Here is a 19,184-nt window from a genome sequence, read left to right as displayed (position 1 = left end):
ATATATGGCACATGCCCTTTTCGTGATCTTAGAGTAGAAAGTAATTTTGCACATTCAATTTTGGAAATTCAGTGCTTTCACATAGGTGTCAGTTATGGTCTGTGGAACTATAAAATAAGCATTAAAATATCTCACCAAGTATCCTGGCATAAAAAATGCATTTTGATTTGCATTTAGATTTAACTAAAACCATAGGGACTCAACACTAGTCGTGCATTACATCATTATTCTTTGTTTAAATCTCTACTATAAGAAGAGACAGGTACATGGAGTCATATAATAAGTCCATTCCAAAATTAGATCCTACCAAATATTAAGAAGGAACTTTCTTGATGACTCTGAAAAACAGCTTATGGCTAGTGAATGACTTATTAAATACAATCACTCTGGAGTGATAAAAGCATTGGGAAACCCATCACTTTGTGTTTTCATTTTAAGGGGTTCAAATGAAGAAACTGAAGAAACATTTACAGACTCTGTTGCAAAAAAAAGTCTCTAGAATTTACATGATTTTTTCTTCCTTTCCACCATTGTGAGTTTTTTTTTTTTTTAATCAGACAAAATATTTTCTTTCTCAGGGCTTGCACACTGTGCTATTTTCAGATTCCTCCTGTTGTCACTTAGTTGAGTTATTCCCTATTTTAAAATAAATATTAGCCCTACTGCCACATGATTGCTGTTTATCTTGAGTTTCTTTGTTGTTTGGTATTTTTCACAAGAATGAAATATTGAGAACATGAGATTTGAATTAATAAAACTATCCGAGATAGCCATGTAAGGAGAGGATTCTTTGGTCAGCTGCTCCCGTGATATTCACTCCACCCCATTCCCACCGTGGTGACAGCCTCACTTGACTGGGCCTGAAATGACCCGGAGTGTCACTGGGTAGCTGTTTCTCTTTGTCACCAGTGCAGCAGGGCTTTCTTGGGTGTTAAGGAATTGGTAAAGTGGAAGGATAAATTTCAACTCTTCTTTACAGTGAATAGCATTAAAATTCATTTTTGTCACCAAAGCATACTAGTACATAACCCTTTAAGAGGGTTTCCTATGTGCCAGATGCTGAAGGTTTTACATAGATTATTTCATGTAACCCACCCCTCCATGGTTTTCTGAGGTGGGCAATATTATTAATACTATTCTGTTTTCGAGAGAGGCCAACCAACCCGCCTGAGGCCAAATGCACCTGGCTTGCAGACAGGTTGAATCCACGCATTCCTGAGCAACAACCCGCTGAGATGCCCCGAGACCTGATGCTTTTAAAACTCCCTCCTCAGGTGACTATCACATAAAGCCAGGGTTAAGAATTACTGACCGTTTCAGATTTGAGAGCAAAGTGCTACAACTCAAATGCTTTCAGGGCCAGGCAGGTACAAGTAATGAAGCAAGCAGATACAGACCCCATACTCTGAACGATATCTAAAACAATGCAGCTGAATCTTTTACCTGAAAGGAATCACCTGGGGAGATTAAAAATGCCAATTACTGAGCCTCAGCCCCACAAAATCTTTGTTCAATCTGCGTCAAAATTATCTAGGTTTTATTTTTAATGCAAATTTCTAGGAGCGGATATCACTTGAAGTGCTGATGGTACTTTAGATGCTCTAAAATCACTTGAAGCGCTAATAAAGTCTAGTATTCTCAGATTTCGAGGCTGGACTCTCGAATATTTTATGCATTCTAGGAATATTACTAGAGCACCTCTTATATGCCAGGGACTTCTGGGCACTGGGTAAACAGCAATGAAAAAACCAAATCACTGACTCTAAACTCACTCTGTTGGGGAAATAAAACAGTATGAGCAAATCAATACATGTCAGCTGGGTAAGTGCACGGGAGAGATATGTCAGGGGTGGGGTCGGAGCGTGGTGGGGTACACTGGCCTTCTTTATGGTCGAAGGTGGGGGAGCTTTCCGATAAGGTCACTTTTGTATAGAGGACATGAGGGAGTGAGCCATGGGACCTGGAGCAGCTCAACAATGTTCACACTAAAGTAACATCATCAAGTACAAAGTCCAGGAAGGGAACGTTTGCCTGGCATGCTGACAGAAACCCGGACACCAGTGTCTGGCGAGTGAGACAGGAGAAGATAGTACTAGATGTCAGAGAAGCAGGGAGAAAATGGATCGCACTGGGTGGTGAAGGCCATGGTAACTTCACTCAGTGTGACGTTAGAATATATCAGAAAATGACAGTCTGCCTTACATTGTAATGGGTGAGCCTGGTTGCTGTATGGAGGATATGCCTTTTGGGGAAACCGTGGATGCAGGAAGGCCAGTGGGAGCTGCGGCTCTTGTCCAGGCAGGAGATGGTGGCGCTGCCAGCATGGCAGTAGAGGAAGTGGCAAGAAGTCTGGATATGTTTAAAGAGTGAGTCAAGATGACTTCTCAAAGGGGCTGTGAATGAAAGAAAAGAATCAAGGATGCTGAGATCTGATGTCAGGGCATTTCGAGTTTAGTAAATCCAGTGTAGATAGAATCCCCTCCCAGCAAATTCCCAGTCGGGCACCACTGTGAAGCTGGTTTTACTGATGATAAAGTAACGCCTTCCTGCAGCGCTAAAGGTACTGGATTGCACATCTTCCAAATGACTGTGATTCATTAACACCCACGTTCTTCCTGACATGAAACACTGACTAGAAGACAATTCTTTTATTTCATTACCTATACGAGAAAAGGAAAAGGTAAGGAGAGCTCATTTTCTCAGTGGTATTTATATCAGAAGGGAATTAACTTTTTAATTTTCTCCTGTTGTAATTCATTAAAGCTTCTAATAATTCTTGAATATGCAGAGATATTTGAAACACTTTAATCATTAATAATAAAACCAAAACAAAAAAGTACCTCAAGTGAGACGCAAAGGTAGACAGCCAATGGAAAATCCCCCCTGCTCTGTAACTTCCATCTTCAGGTATTACCGTCTACCATTTGGATCAAATTTCTGCATTTTAAAAGAACTACTATTAATCTTAAAAATCATTATTGGTTAGTATGCTTAATATAAAACTTCACTTTGTTGTTTCTAATATTAATAAATAAAAGGTTTGTATCTAATAACATATTAAGTTGGTGCAAAATTGCGGTTTTTTAACCTTTTAAGCCACAATTACTTCTGCACGAACCTAATGCATGAAGTAACTTTTGTTATTTAATAAGAGCAATTTAACCTGTTGCATTTTCATATATAATAAGTTTTTGTTCAAAACCTTAGCATCCCACAGGTTAAAGATTTAGAATTGTTTTAACAGTATTCTATTTAGCTCCTGTCTTTTTGCCTTATTTCTAAAAGTTGTGTCTAATGTTTTTTGTTGTTGTTGTTTGTTTGTTTTTTTTTTACTATAAACCATGTCAAATCCTTTTTGGACAGACACTGTATGAATGATAAATGAAAATGTATGAACAGACTTTTTTAAACACCTATTTTGTACTCGGTATTCTTCATTTTAACTTCTATTTAAGCTTTGATCATTGTACACAAACATTTGTCAATGATTCCAAAATTTAAGAACAAGTCTATCGTTCTTGAGTTTTACCTAATGGGGATTAAGTACAAAGGATTTCCTATCCAATCAAAAAAAAACTACAACCATGCCTGTCTCCTGCAAGCTCTGTTTTCATCTGACTCCACAAGTTAGTAATTCTCATTTTTAAAAATGTGTTACCTTTTGAATTAACTGTTACACAAGCTCGGGACAAAAAGTAATTTAGGAGGTTGCTAAACTATCCAAGAGACTTTAAATTCTAGAAAGACTCTGCCCTCCAACGGAGGACAAAAATCTGAGGAGTAGAATTATATGTCATGACAAACTGGCACTTACCTGGGAATTCATATTTCAAAGGGAAAAGTCATTCTAAAGGTACAGAACAAAAAAGGTATATACCAGAGCTTCAGGACAGTATACAAAAAGGTACTCATTTAGAAACTGCAACAATATTTGATGGAATATTTTATGAATAGATGATAAGTAGGTTAAGGTTTTCAACAAATGCTCCCAATCTTCAAAATACTGTGAACAGATGAAATAAAACCAACTTTTCACACAAGTTGAAAATGTCTTTCTTTGGCAGTGGGAACTAGTTTGTTAAATAAATTACAATATATAGTACCCTGCAAAGTGAACTCAAAGGAGAGAGTAAGAGCAAGAGGCACACACACACACACACACCACACTAATGTGACTTTGTGACCTAGATTTCAAGGGGAAAAAAATGGAAATTCATTAAAATCTTGCCGTCGTCTAACATTAGCTCAGGAGTCTGAACTATCCATGTTTCAGCAACTGGCACATCTGAACACGAGCTCCCATATACATCGATGCATTATCCTTATCATGTAATTGATGCCTGACTCGTCTCAACCCATCAAATGCAGTCCTGAATGGAAGGCACATTCATCTCCTTGTAAGGTGATCATCACTTTGAAACCGTAAGTGATCTCAAATTTCCTAACAGCTTCAATGACAACACTGCAGGGAAAAATAATACAGAGTGCTACTGATTCATTTCCTGACCGCCAAAAGATATGACCCCACATACCTGAGCACACTGGCGGGTCTCTGCTTAGTGAGTCCCAATACTATTTCCAAGTACCAGGGAAAGGGAAGACAGAACACTCTGCCTAGATGCTATTAGCTGACTGGTCCTCCTTTTTCCTGGAATGGGTAGGAGGCTTTGACACTATCCAGAGATCCTGAGGTGCCTGCACAGGAAGATATATTTTATTTCCCCTAAAATGATGCTCTATAACTTTAGTGTGACATCATCGCCTTCACAGAATGTGAATTTCATAATGAAAAGTATTACAGGAGGCATTTTCCTTTCTTACATTAACATTATTCTTTTCACAATGAGTTCTTTAAAGTATGAAAGAATATTTCAAGGTAACTAGGTCATGGCAGAATCCTAATCTGTATTAGGACGTGTGGACAGGCTTTCAAAATACTGATCACCTGAAAACCTCCAGGAGACATTGTGAAACCAGGTCCCAGCGGATCCAGATTTATTTAAAGTGAAAATAACACCAGGTAAAATACAGACTAAAATAATAAAAAGCAATACTATGAATAACTATAAAATAGTAAGAGTCAACAAGAGATAACATGAATATATTCTTACAAAAATGTAAAATTCCAAATTTGGCACAATAATAGAACACTTAAAATAGCCAAAATCCACTACAAAAATAGAAAGTGAAATAATCAGAGAATTTCCCATTAAAAAATTACTTACATTGAGTAGTTACAAACAAGTTTCTTCCTCCATGTGTATTGACATCAAACAGCCTATTCTATAGTGACAAAAGCAAGTTACAGAAATATACTTATAGCATGATGAGGCTATTTTTCAAAAAAAGTACACACACACACATATATGTATATACCAGGGTGCCAAAAAATGTATACAACTGGACACTTTGGTCAATGTTGCTCAAGCAGTAGTTCACCGTGATCAGAAGTGTCTGGACTCTGATGGCAACCACTTTGAGCACCTCTTGTAATTGCAGAAGGCAAACGTGACTTGTACTCATCTTTTGTTATCGGTATATATTGAGTATTACAATTTTAACAGTTTTCCTTTCTTAAAATGTATGTAGTTTTCGGGGCATTCTCTGTATACGTACACACACACATTCATACTTACATACATGTGTGAAAACAGTCTGGAAAATTATACACCAAATTGTTAAAAGTGGTTTCCCCTGGGGTGTTAGTTAGAACAGGAATTAATTCAACGCTACATACTTTTATGTTGTTTCAAATCCTAAGTGCATGTTACTTTATTAAAAAAAAAATTCTGGAGAAAGACAAAACTTGATGAAATGCATGGTCAAATTCAAAACACTGAAATAATCAGAAGAACCCAGCTTTCCTCCCAGATACCAAAGAAGGCTTCCAGAAAGTGTAGAAGAGAATTGGCTGGATTGAGTTACAAATAGTGACCAGCTCGGGCTTTGACTCTGGAAACAGAATGGCACAGTCAGCAGGGAGGTGAGTAGGGAAAGGATTCGGGCCCATTCCTGTGACCCACAAGTAGTTACAGCACAGGAGCTGCAGTGATGCAAAAACAGGGCGGCCTGTGCCCTACTCCACAGCGACCACTTTCTCAGGTGGACACAGATGGATTCAACTTCCTCAATTCCATGAACAGCAATGTGTAACATGACCAGGAGTTACAAAAACGGGAGTGGTGCACGGCAGTGGGGCATGTATCGTTTCCTATGATAAAGCAGTATATACACTGAGTGGCCACAGAAAGAGCCTGCAGGCAGTGCGTTTCTCATTATCATGTCCACAGAAAGAACAATCGCCTGCCTCAGATATTCTAGCATATGCACTCCCTTCCTCATACGGATCAGTGCAGGGGCCACAGAACAACCCCGTAGTGTCGAAAACAATGGATGCTGCAGACACTGGGAATTGAGCAAGAGGCTATACACACACATTCTCAGATTTATGTAATTTTAAATTTGACAGGAGGACTCTATCAGTATTCACGTGGACAATTAAGTGGGCAGGGCTCAAAGCTGCAAACAATAAACTACCATCTAGTTGCTGGTCCAGAAACGGATTCTCCTAATACTCCGGGTTCCTGATCAGCATAAGGCACACACATCAGCAGTGGATACGCTAGGTGTTAATGGAACTCGTCTTGCTCAAAACTGAAAAGTTACAAAACAAATGTAAACTGCTGGTGGGAATGCAGATTGGTGCAGCAGCTATGGAAAACAGTATGGAGGTTCCTCAAAATATTAAGAATAGAATTACCATATGACCCAGCAATCCCTCTTTTGGGTATCTACCCCAAAAATATGAAAACATTTATCCATAAAGATATATGTACCCCTATGTTCATTACAGCATTATTCACGGTGGCCAAGTCATGGAATCAACCAGTGTCCTTCAATAAATGATTGGATAAAAATGTGGTACACATACACTATGGAATATTACTAAACCAGAATAAAAGATGAAATATTGCCAATTGCGACAACATGGATGGATCTTGAGAATATCATGCTGAGCGAAATAAGTCAGACAGAAAAAGTTGAGAACCATATGATTTCACTCATATGCGGGATATAAAACTGAAAGCAACAAGTGAACAAGACAAATTAATAAAAACTCAGACACAGACAATAGTTTAGTGGTTACCAGAGGGTAAGGGGTGAGGGAGTGGTAGATGAGGGTAAAGGGGATCCAATATATGGTGACAGAAGAACTGACTCTGGGTGGTGAGCACACAATGTGATATATAGGTGATGTCTTACAGAATTGTGCACCTGACACCTATGTAACCTATGTGACTAACCATTGTCATTCTAAAAAATTTAATTAAAAACAACAACAACAAATGACAATGTGGGGGTTTATTAAAAATAGGAAACGAAAGAGAAATAGACTATGTTCATGAGGATTCACAGGAAGAGTTTTATTACTAACTTGGAGATGGTGCAGGGTGACACTGAGCCTGTGGCACCTTCTGTCCCCTACTCTTCTCAGCTGGGAGCTTCCTGAAGGACAAGGAGATGTCTCTCTCCCCCTTGCACCCCAGCACATCATCGAGACTGAAACACATCTGTTCAATTTCAGAGTTCTTACATTTTTTCCTTGAATATGTTTTGAAACAAGAGTTTAAATCCCTCCAACAGCAGCATCAGTCTCTTTTGTGGTCTCAAACAAGCTGATAAATCGGTGATGGGGAGATGGGTAGTTAGGTCTGGAGATATGCTAACATACTCAGGAACTAGAATTTACTCCTGCACTCTATGATGAGTGCAGGAAATTAGATATTCTTGCCAATAAGGTGTTACAAGCCTTTGGTTAGTGTAAGAAAACGTAACAGTGACTCCTCTTATTTCCAGTGTTACTTCAGCTATTTAAGGCAGGACTCATTTACAGAAATGCCCATGCTAGCTTTTGTTCTAATTTCAAGTACAGACTAACATTTAATAACTGTGTGAACTTAGTCAAGTCAGCTAATCAATCAAGCCTTGGTTTTCTTATCAGGAAAATGGGATGTTGTGAGACTCAACTGCATGTAAAGTGCTTAGCATATTACCTGGTGTGTAGACAGTCCTAACTACCTGCTATCTTGGCATACCTGCTTTGATTCTTTGCCACAAATCATGCCTCAGCTCAAATAGGGCAAACAAATGAAACAATTGAAATGTGTACATTTATTCAATATTGAACTAGACAGATCTGTAACTCTCTTTCTTTAGCAAATCACATACATAAATCTACATATATAGAGATATACAGAAGGATTTGTATAAAACTGAATATTCATGATTTCAAATTGGACATATTGTCAGGTAAAAAGTAGACTATATACCCGAGTTAACATCTCACTGTTCAACCCGAAATACATTTCACATAAGACTATTTTGAAAAGGGTAATACAAGTAAGCCACTAACATCTGACCACTTTATTAAGCTGAGGTGAAATGGAATAACTTCTAATATCATGTAGAGAAATAAGCAATCAAAACACATAATTCTGGTCTGAATAAAAGGATTTAGCCTACATTGGTCAATATCAGCACTCAAAGAAAGCAATTTCGCCACTTTCACTTAAAGTAAACCACTCTTTTAAGTACGGTGTAGCTCACTCGGAAAAGCGTTTCTTTGACAATACTTGTTTAAGCAAATCCCTTTGTACAAACACAAAACAAAACAAAACCACCAGCTACTAAACAGCATACACTCAGACAAAGCTGAGAGGTTTAAGGTAAGGACATCTCCTGATCCCATGCCCAGGCTAAAATTACCAACATTGCTGATATAAAAATCTGGGCAGGAAAGGAAGCTCAACCAGAGGTGGTGGACGGCAGAGAAATCAGTGGCTGATACATGGAAAAACCAACAGGAAAAGTGATTGTTAGTTAGTGCAGGGTAACAAAATAGCTTCTCTGAAGGGACCACAAAGAGTAAATGAAAACAAATCCTTATTTATTCAATCTCCCCTTTCTTTTATATCCTTAGCAGCTATCATACTCAATATTTGAGCAAAAGGAACATTTTTAACTTACAAGAAGGCATTAAGATAACACAATGTCCATTTATTAAATAAAAAAAATAAAATTGTGGCTAAAATAGAAAATAATGAGCTAAATCTTTTATGTGTTTTACAGCAATCTCACAGAAAATAGTAATGTTTTCAAAAATTACAACATTTTACATTATAGTAAGTTGAACGTCAATATTAGGTAAGATCATCTGCAACTGTGGTGTCAAAAATCTGATAGCAAATTTTCTGTTCCATTCCATTTGTGACATTATACGACTTGATGAAGCATTCCAACCATGGGTATGCATCTATAAATCCAAAAGAAAATGTTACTTACCCATTAAAACTAAACAAATAACTCTGAAATAGGTATCTAAGCATAATGCTTAGCTAGAAAAATTAACATTTACCTTGAAAAGCAAATAAATACATTTACCAAATTTAACATTATCTACTCTTACAAATTACATATTGGATTCATGTTATTGTTTTGCAGCAATTCCAACCAATTTAATTGTTTTCCTAAGAACAGGAAAAAGTAATTAACTGTGGGGTTTTCAGAATGTTGACAGTGAAGGTAGTAAGCTATCTCATCAGTCCCAATTTTTATTCCTCTTTTCGCCCGCTAATTGCCTACTGACCTCCCTGTTTTGTTTGTTTGTTTGTTTTTCTCTTGGCTGACTGCAAAGAAACTAAAATCTCTCCTGAAGTTAGAGATCCAGCTGAAGCCCTTACAGTTGTCAAGCTGAAACTACCATCAGGTACCAAGTACCGAGTCAAGGCAAAGTTAGTGGCCACAGATGCTATTTCCTCGCTTTGGTTATAGCTATAGTGAAGCTATTTACAACATCTAGAAAAGTTTCGCAATGATTCTGCAAGTTCGAGTGTGAAAGACATGTATCTAGTCCTCAATATCGGCAAAGGTTAAGAAGACAGGCACTCTCCTACACAGCTGGTAGAACTATAATATAAATGGGTCAAATCTTCTTGAAAAGCAATATTGCGATATGTCTCAGAAGTCTACCAGGCCTGTGCTTTTTGATATGGAAGTTTTATTTCCAGAAATCTATCCAAAAGAATCTAACAGTCAAAATTAAAACTGACATCAAATAAAGGTATACGTTAAACTTTGTTACAGTATAAAAACTATCTTTTTGGAATTGTTACCAAATGCAAAGATTGACCAGGGGAAAATAAAGCCTGATTAAAAATAACCTATAAAAATTAAATTGTTAACAGTTAAATCTGCAGCTGGTAAAATGTGTTACTGATAAAACATTGTTAAAGAGTTTAACTGTCTTAATATGATTTCCATCTGTAAGTTTCAACATAAATAGAAATAATGGCCACAAAAGGGAAACTCAGTGGCAGTGGGTGTATTTGATACAATTTGACCTGACGATCTGGTTGATGAATCAAATGTTACATAGAAAACAACCAAAGCTGTTAAGAATAATTAGTAAAATAAAAACTTGTAAAATCTGAAAACTAGTTAATATTGAGTAGAAAATTCATCAATGTATTAAAGTGGCCAAATGGAGCTTGTTATAGGAAATGTTTGTCAAAATTTCATCCATTAATATGATTTTAACTAAAATGTTTGTATGCATAAACATAGTATCAAATGTGTTTGTGATCAAAACTGCCTCCCCTTTATTATAGTTCAAAATATTTGAAAAGTCTTTTCATTTCAGGAATTATGATTCATGCCCATTTTATCCCTGCCACCGTCTCCACCAAAAGGTAAATTATGCAGTCATCAGTCACTGCTTAGTAACTTATTTGGATTCACATTTCAAAGTTTTCATACCTCTAACAGTCCATAGGTTAGATATATGCCAGGTGCTACTTTAAGAAAAAGAATGAATGGGATTGTTAAAATACTGCCTACCAATTTTTGTTCCTGGAGGGCATAACATATCCATGATCGTATCCATACTTTGCTGAAGGTCATCACTGTTTAGGATTTCTGATGCTGGGATATGGAAGAATTCGCCCTTAAAAAAATTACAGACGAAAAAGGAAATGAATGATCTTAATCTTTTATTAAAGTTCTATTATAAAAGTATTTCAATACTATCTAAAATAATCTAGACTATGTTACTTTTATCAAGATTTTAGAATTCATAAACTAGAGTGTTAGTCTGAATCCTACAATCTGACTTACTAGTTTAATCTAAAAACAGCTTTTATATGTATGTAAAATCAAGTTAAATTGCTTTGACTTTAATAAAAATAATGATCAGAAAACAGCAAGGCTTATGATACTCTTGACTACGTACACTGAATGGCTACAATGTGTGTTAAGTTTAAGAGTATAACATATAGTAAATATTTATTTTTCTTTCTCCACTACTAGATTATAAACTTCAGGACGGGATTTGGCTTGCTTTGCTTACTGATAGATCCCTATTCCAAAGAACAGGGCCTGGCACATAGAAGGTACTCATCAAATATTTTTAATAAATGGATAAATGAATTATTTAGGCAGGAGAAAAATTCTCCTGTCAACCTTACCTGAGATTCTTTTCCAATGTGTGCAGTAAAATATTTAACCTTACCAGCTTTTGCCCTTAGCCTCGGGGAGGTAATCTCTAAGCCACTGGAATATCATGCCTGATGGGAGTGTCCATGTTTGCCTGAGGATGCTGGGTCACACTGGATAGTCTAACAATGTGATTTTAGGGTGAGGTGTTTGTGTCATGTAGTATTAGTTTGACCTCTGGAGGGGATGAAGACTGAGATCAGTTGCATGTATTGTCAACCATGACTACATACATGATGGAGATCCAGTAAAAACTCTGGGCACTGAAACTCAGTTGAGCTTCCCTGGTTGGCAATACTCCATGTGTACTGTTAAACATTGTTGCTAGGAAAGTAACACTGCCTTCTAACCCGTGGAAGGACAATGAACGTTTCATATTTGAGAGTTTCCTGGACTCTGCCCTATGCCCTTCTTTCTTCCCTTGGATGATTTTAATCTGTATCCTTTAGCTGTAATAAATTGTAACACTGAGTATAATAGCTTTTAGTCAATTCTGTAAGTCTTTCTAGTGAATTATCAAAACTCAGGGTGGTCTTGGGGACTTCTGAACTTGTGACTGGTACCAGAAGAGAGGGTGGTCTTGGGAACCCCCAAATTTGGAAATGTCAGAAATGAAGATGGTCTTGTGGACACCTCCCTAGCTTCATCCAGTGTAACTCCCTATCAAAGTAATTTTGTTCCCTCAGTAAGAACTGTGGAGGCTTAACAAGCCTAGTGCAATGCTGACAGATAGTGCCTGTAAGGTTTGGCCATACCTCTGTCTTTGCTCCTGGAATAGCACTTCTGTATGGTACAGAGAAGGGCTCTTTCCTCCAATTCCTACTCCTCAACTTTTCATTGTTTGGATATTAAGATTTACAGTGTCAAACCAAGAGATAAACACATAGACAATTTAAGATTTATGTGCTCGTATTTCATTTTTCTAAGTTGCTTTAAGTCTTCTCAGTAATAAAGTAGGCATGAATAAATATATTAAAAATAAGAAAGGGATTCTTTTTAGTTAGAAAAATCTTCACTACCTCTGTTACTTACAGAATCCATGAGATAAGCGTCCAATACTCCTGTTCCATCGTCAAGAGTAAATGTCATCACAAATACATGTCGGAGGGGTACAATACCCAGTACTAGTGAAGGAGGAAAAAGACCAAACAAATCATATGAACCCTCTATTCCTTATAATCGAAAATTGTTTTAGGATAGTATGTACCTGTTAATTTTGTTTACTAAAATAATTCAAGAGAGAAAAGAACTTACGCCTTTTTGTTCTCTAATATCAATATATTAGGCTCATTTTAGCAGGCCCACTTTGGAACATCACACTATACCTATATAGGAGCAACGGCTTATGAACAATTGTATCTTTTTTGATTAAATAATAACGTATCTTTAAAATGAGTTGATCTCCATAGAAAACATAAAAACTGTTTCATGAAATACAATTCATTGCATGTTAGCCTTATCAAAGACAAAATTAAAATACCAGAATGTTCTAAAAAATAGCATGCAGTTCATTATTTATGATTATGTAACACGTCTCTTCCTTTTGCATTATAAGCATAGGGATCATCACATTTTTTAAGAGATACCATTTGGTTGAATGGGCAAAAATGTCAGAATCTGGGATTTCATAATTGAAGAGGAGGAAAAAGGAAGAAAATGAGGTACTAAATTAAATCATATGAAAATGTACAGGTTAAAATGATCATCTTACTTTATGTTTGGAAATGGAAGACTTTCAACATGTTTATAGGATGGAATATTGTCTTTCATTTGTGGAATCATTATTTAAATAGACTTGATTAAGAGGGCAAGTAAGAAGAATAAATCAGGGCACACAGACATGACAGAAATTATCAACACAGAGGAACTGAGTTTTAGGAGTCTAGAGGTCTCAATAGGTTTAAACCGTGAGCTAAAACCAAGAAGTATGAACATTAAAATCTACTCTGAGGGACCACACAGACAAACAGACACACCTGCATTAAGAATACGATAGGGAGAGCAAGCAGGATTGCAAGATGCTCATGTGAAAGTAACCTGGAATTTCACTGGACCACAAACAAAAGACGAGATAGCAGTATCACAGCTGGATTAAAGGAGAAGGAAAACAAAACCAAACAGAAATAAATATCTACGTAGTAAGTCCTTACTTAAAATTATCAACATGTTCTTGGAACTGCGGCGAAATGATATGACAACCAATTTTACCATAGGCTAATTAATATAAATGAGAGTTAAGTCCTTGAGGCATCTCATCAACGTTGAATGAGATGACATTATTCTACAAGGCAATGTTCAGGCCAGTAGAAACAGAGTGTCCAATTTTAGGGAAATAAAGGTTTTCTTTATATTCTGAATTGGCCAACATCTGCAGCCCTATTTCCAGCTTTGAATGCCAACCTTTGAGAAGAGCACTGGCAAAATGGAATGTTTACTAAGGAGGAGAAATAAAATAGTAAAAAACGTGGGAAAGTACCAAGGGATGTGAGATGCCTGCTTGGAGAAATACTCAAGGAAGGCTCGACAGATATGTTCAAATGCACAGAGTCAGTCCATCTTATAGAAGAGGGAACAGATTTACTCTAATTCTAGTAGATAGAATGTGGCCCATGTTAAAATTATAGGTAGGCACATTTTGACTTACTATTAAGAACTGCCTAAAAATGAAGGGGATAGGTTGCCCTGCAATGTAATGAACCTCGTCACTGAGAGTTTTAAGCTGAGGATGAATGACCAGAATTGAGAACATGATTTAAAAAGATTCTTATTGTTCCAGCTAAACTCTTGTATTGAGTGAAAAGCTGTAATACCTATCTCTAAAACTTATTTAAATCCAAAGATACTATGAATTGGAGAGATTTTTGAGAAGTTATATTTATGATTAATGATTAATACTAAAGCAAATTACTGAATATTAAAATGTGAGTAATGAATAAAAGATACTAGCAGATGCTTGAAAATAAACTTCCCAATATTTTAAACATTTACCTTATACTTTTATTACAATCACTGTGGATGGTTTTGCTTAAGAAAAATTAAACTTTAGCTCAGCCTTTGCTTTGATATTGTTTTACTATATCCTCAAATACTGAAATATAATCAGTGAGATCACCTTATTCAAAGACAGTTAAAAATGGAAGACAGAAATTTAGCCAACCTTCGGCTACAGAAGAAGGAATCCATGATGTTTTATCAACCACGGAATTTAGATTCCGTATTGGTCTCAAACTAGAACACTGTTTACATCTGAAATCAATAAAAGAAAAAATATTTATTAATAATTTATTATAATTTATAATTAGAAATAATTTAATATTATAGCTTATTTTTGCTGTTCAAATATACAGTTTAAAACGTAAAAAGTAAATTATTAAACAAACGTACTGACTTCCTATATTGTAATGTGCATAGTACAAAAAATAAGCTTTTTACAATAGAAACAATCAAAAAGATAGTATGGTTCAGAATAAACAACATTAAACTGAGAATAAGAGAAAGGTTCTAAATACACATTATTAATTAATTTGGCTGATTTCCTTATTTGGTAAGATGAAAAAGTTTAAACAGACAATCTCTAAGGACTTTCATTTTGTGGCTCTGTGAACAATATATAATAGCCAAGGTCTTAATTAAATAGAGCCAATATAAGAAAATTATTCTGACTAGAATTGTCAGCGCTAGCAACATTTGGGGTAATATATTCAGCAAGCACATATTTAAAGGTCTATAGCTTATGATGCCTAATACTAGTTATTCTTCGTAATATAAATCTATTTAAAACTACACATATACTAAAATTATACATTATTTAGCTTAGGTACTTTGTTTTATTTATATACAAACATACTTTAATTACAAGTGATTTTTTTAATTAATACATCATAATGTTTAGGCGATGATAAATATATACTTGAATACAAATACTATAAAAATTAATATTCAAAAGGTTCATACAGACTCCTTTTCATTTGTAATCTGGGGAAAAATAGTGTAACTGTATTTAAAAAGGCAATATTAATTTACACATTGATAAAGCAGGTATACAAATTAGAAATTAAGTATACAAATTAAAAATTAAGGGTAACAAATAGAAATTAAATAGAGAATTCATTACTTCCAAAGTAAAAAAAAGGAAAAGATAAAATTATAATCAGTTTTATAACTCAATTCAATAGAAGACTGATGAAAAATCTAAGCAAAATAATAATAAAAACTGAAGGAGAGGTTAACAGTCTTAGAAGTGAAAAACAACATAAAATGCAGAAATACAACCTAACTATATTAGTAGTTAACATATTTTAAACTCATCTATTTAAAAAACAACTAAAATCTAGTCATGAGTATTTATTTATGAGACTGACTAAAGTATAACAACAAAGGAGCATAAAAGCAAAGGGTTGATAATAAGATACCAAACAATTAGGAACCAAAAAAACGCTTGATACAGCATTAAAAAAATACGTGGAAAAAACAAACTTTTGGGCAAAAAATCATGATTAGCGAGGAAACCATTATCAAAGGATATACCAAACAACGAATTCACCAGGAATGCTGAACCTGAATGAACCGGCAAAGAGCCTCAAAATATATAAAGCTCACCCTCAAAATATATAAAGCTCACACTGATAGACTGAAAGGTCACAAAACCACAATCACAGAGGCCACGATGCACACTCTCTAAGAAGTGACTGAACAATAAAATTACAAAGGAAAAATAAGTTTTGAGTATGATTAACGAGCTTGTTTAAGGGACCTACCTAAATACTATTAAACACTAAATACAACTCTTAAAGAATACATGTTCTTATAAAAAAAAACAAAACAAAAAAAAACCTATGTAATATATTCAAAATCTAAATGGACTTATTCTAGAATAAAACAAAGCTAAACAAATCTTGAAATATCATTACAAGATGCATTACATTATTTGGTTATAAAGTCATCAAACCAAAATACAAACAAAAAGATAGCACCTAAAATGTATGTGTAAAATTTTTAATTCATGGGACAAAGATATAATGGAAATTATGAAACATTTAGAAGTGACAAAAACATCAATCTTGTGTTAAAGCCAAGGCTATTTTTTCAAGAGGAAAATTATAGACTTAAATATTAAAAAAAATGTATTAAAAACTAATTCAATTAAAAACATTTTAAAAGGAAACACCAAAGAAACCTAAAGAAAGTAAAGGAAGAAAGTAAGAACAGTAATAATAGAACAACAGAAAGCATCAACAAAAACAACAGCTTCGTGCTTTGGCAAAAAGAAAGCAAGGAAAAAAAAGGTGCAAATAGTATTTCATGAATTCAAGAACAAAGTGGGGATTTAAAAATCATCAGGAAGTACTATGAACAATTGTATGTCAATAAATTTAAATTAAAAAAAATAAATGAAATGAACACTGCTCTAGAAATTTTTAATAGAAGAGATTAAATAAGAAACAAATCCTTAAAAGATGTATAACTATTCAAAAGACTTAGGCATTAGTTTAAATTCTTTAAAAAAGCATCAGGTCCAGAAATCTAAGTAAAGTTTTATAAAACCTTTAATGTTTTGACAAACATTTTGGTAAATGTGACTAAATTAATGTTTTAAAAAATCTGTTAAACAGAAGAAACCATAGTTTTAAAAGGTACAAGACAGACTAGAAGTTTATTAAAACGCATGTAACTGACAAGAGTAGTATCTCTCACTTAGAAATAATTCTTACAATCAATTAAACACACAAGCACCAAAACAGAGACCAGATAATAGAAAAACTGGTAAAAGGGTATGAATATAAAATTCATAGAATAGAAAACACCATGGATACCCTCTGATGCTCAACAGTCTAACAAAACTGCACGGAAGTGTCAGAAAACTTGAGGGAAAGTGAAACTCGCACACACTGTTGATGGGACCATAAACTGTTACAATCATTGGAAGAACAATTTGGTATTTTCCAATAAAGCAGAAAATATGCATACCACTAATTATAAACACCTTACAGTAGTAACTTTCAAATTTTCTGGCAAGAACTCAGTAAGAAATTTATTTTATATCATGACCCAGAATGTAACATACACACAATTGGAACAAAAGTTTAGGAAACAATCCTAACCATTACTAAGTAAAAAGGTCTCTGTTAACCATTTTGATTTATTCCATTTTATACCATATCATGCCACACCATCACATATCATATCATTAAAAAAAAATACTGGGCATGATCTAGTGAACTTACATTATGACAAAGGAAATATGTAAGAAAATACATAAAAGGACTTCATTTACCATTGCTTGTAAATGTAATAAATGAAAATAACATACATCCATGAATAGGAAAATGGATTAATAAACCATAATATATTTTATATGAAATAAAATTCTATATAACATTAAAATAATTACTAATCTACATAAATAAATATGGATAACTCTTGAAAATAATACTATGTAAAGAAAAAATGCAAGTTGCAAAATGAAATGGCATACAATGAAACAGTTTACATAAATTTTAAAAGCACAAAATAATACTCTTATACTCCTTAAATGTTCACAGATACATTATTCTAAGAGCATGAAAACAGTGATGAGAAGAGCTGACTCCAAGTTTGGAAAAGTAGTTACTTCTGAGAAGGAAGGGAAAGAAGGGACTGGTATGGTGTTTCTTCTGTTCTGTACAACTTTATTTTTAAAAAACAAAGACTTGAAAAATGTTAGCATGTTAACATTTGTTGAATCTAAGTGGAGGATGCATAACTGTTTATGATGTCATTTTTGATATTGTTCTGTAGTTAAAATTATTTTCCATAATTAAAACTAAAGGGAAAAGTCAATAAAAAGATGTATTACCTTTTGCTGATGACAAAGTAAAGGAAAAATCTAAAGAAAGTCTTAAAATATGGAGCGTGAGCAGAATTTCTTGGTTTATGATGAAAATCGGGGGAAAGTTGAGAATCATACAGAACTTTATTTTAGCCTTCTAGTAAGTGAAGGATAGTCCAAAGCTTATAACTAATTATTTGCTTTCCTGGTTCTAGACTGGCCAAGGTGACTGATACTAGGAAGGCAAGAGAGAAGACAGGGAGAGGAGAGAAAGAGCAAGTGAGGATGGGCACATAAAAGACAGAAGGGCCATGTTAATGACTTATTAAAAGGAAACAAATAGAGTTTGATATAGTTTTGAACTAATTATAAACCTTGATAAAGTTGATTCTGAGGTCATGAATCCAATGAGAGATACAATTATAGGCACTGGGCAGATTAGAGTAAAAATAGATCTAAACCAGGGATTTTAACTCAGTGACACTAGTTCCAACTTATAGTTGAAGTTCTATGATATGTGTTTTGTATACGGAACAGAACCCAGGACAGTGTCCACCTGCCTCCCAATGACCTCAGCGGTGACAATCAGAGAGAGATCATGACTGCAGTATGTGATTTTCAATTGAAATCAAGACTGATGTGTTACAAGTATAACAATGAGTAACAATTGCGACCAACAGGAATATAAAAGGTAGAAGGATGGTACAAGATGTATTCTATAATCCAAGGTTTCTCAAAACAGAGTATTTTCGGGGTGATTGTTTCATCAAGCCGAGAAGCAAAGGAGATTTTATCTCCACTGCCTCCTTCCAAACCTAAAAACCTG

At 34.8% G+C, this 19,184-nt stretch overlaps 1 protein-coding gene across 5 annotated transcripts in view; it reads right to left on the bottom strand.

The window, feature by feature from the left end:
• Window positions 1–8,154: 8,154 nt before the first annotated feature.
• Window positions 8,155–19,184, bottom strand: part of POT1 (protection of telomeres 1) — a 73,423-nt gene continuing 62,393 nt past the window's right edge. For 3 of the 5 annotated variants that reach the window (XM_074315650.1, XM_074315651.1, XM_074315649.1), the window contains 4 exons: window positions 14,708–14,796; window positions 12,583–12,674; window positions 10,897–11,002; window positions 8,926–9,313 (listed from right to left, as the gene is read on the bottom strand). In XM_074315650.1, coding sequence (XP_074171751.1) covers window positions 9,201–9,313; window positions 10,897–11,002; window positions 12,583–12,674; window positions 14,708–14,796 — 400 coding nt within the window. In that variant the 3' untranslated portion in view covers window positions 8,926–9,200. Of the gene's footprint in view, window positions 9,314–10,896; window positions 11,003–12,582; window positions 12,675–14,707; window positions 14,797–19,184 lie in introns of all 5 variants that reach the window. The other 2 variants (XM_074315648.1, XM_074315647.1) reach the window with 1 other exon arrangement.

Source organism: Rhinolophus sinicus, linkage group LG11 (genome assembly GCF_036562045.2).
Source record: "Rhinolophus sinicus isolate RSC01 linkage group LG11, ASM3656204v1, whole genome shotgun sequence".
Taxonomy (NCBI): domain Eukaryota; kingdom Metazoa; phylum Chordata; class Mammalia; order Chiroptera; family Rhinolophidae; genus Rhinolophus; species Rhinolophus sinicus.
Note: the sequence above shows the minus strand (reverse complement) of the source record. Positions and strands in the feature narration are given on the sequence as shown.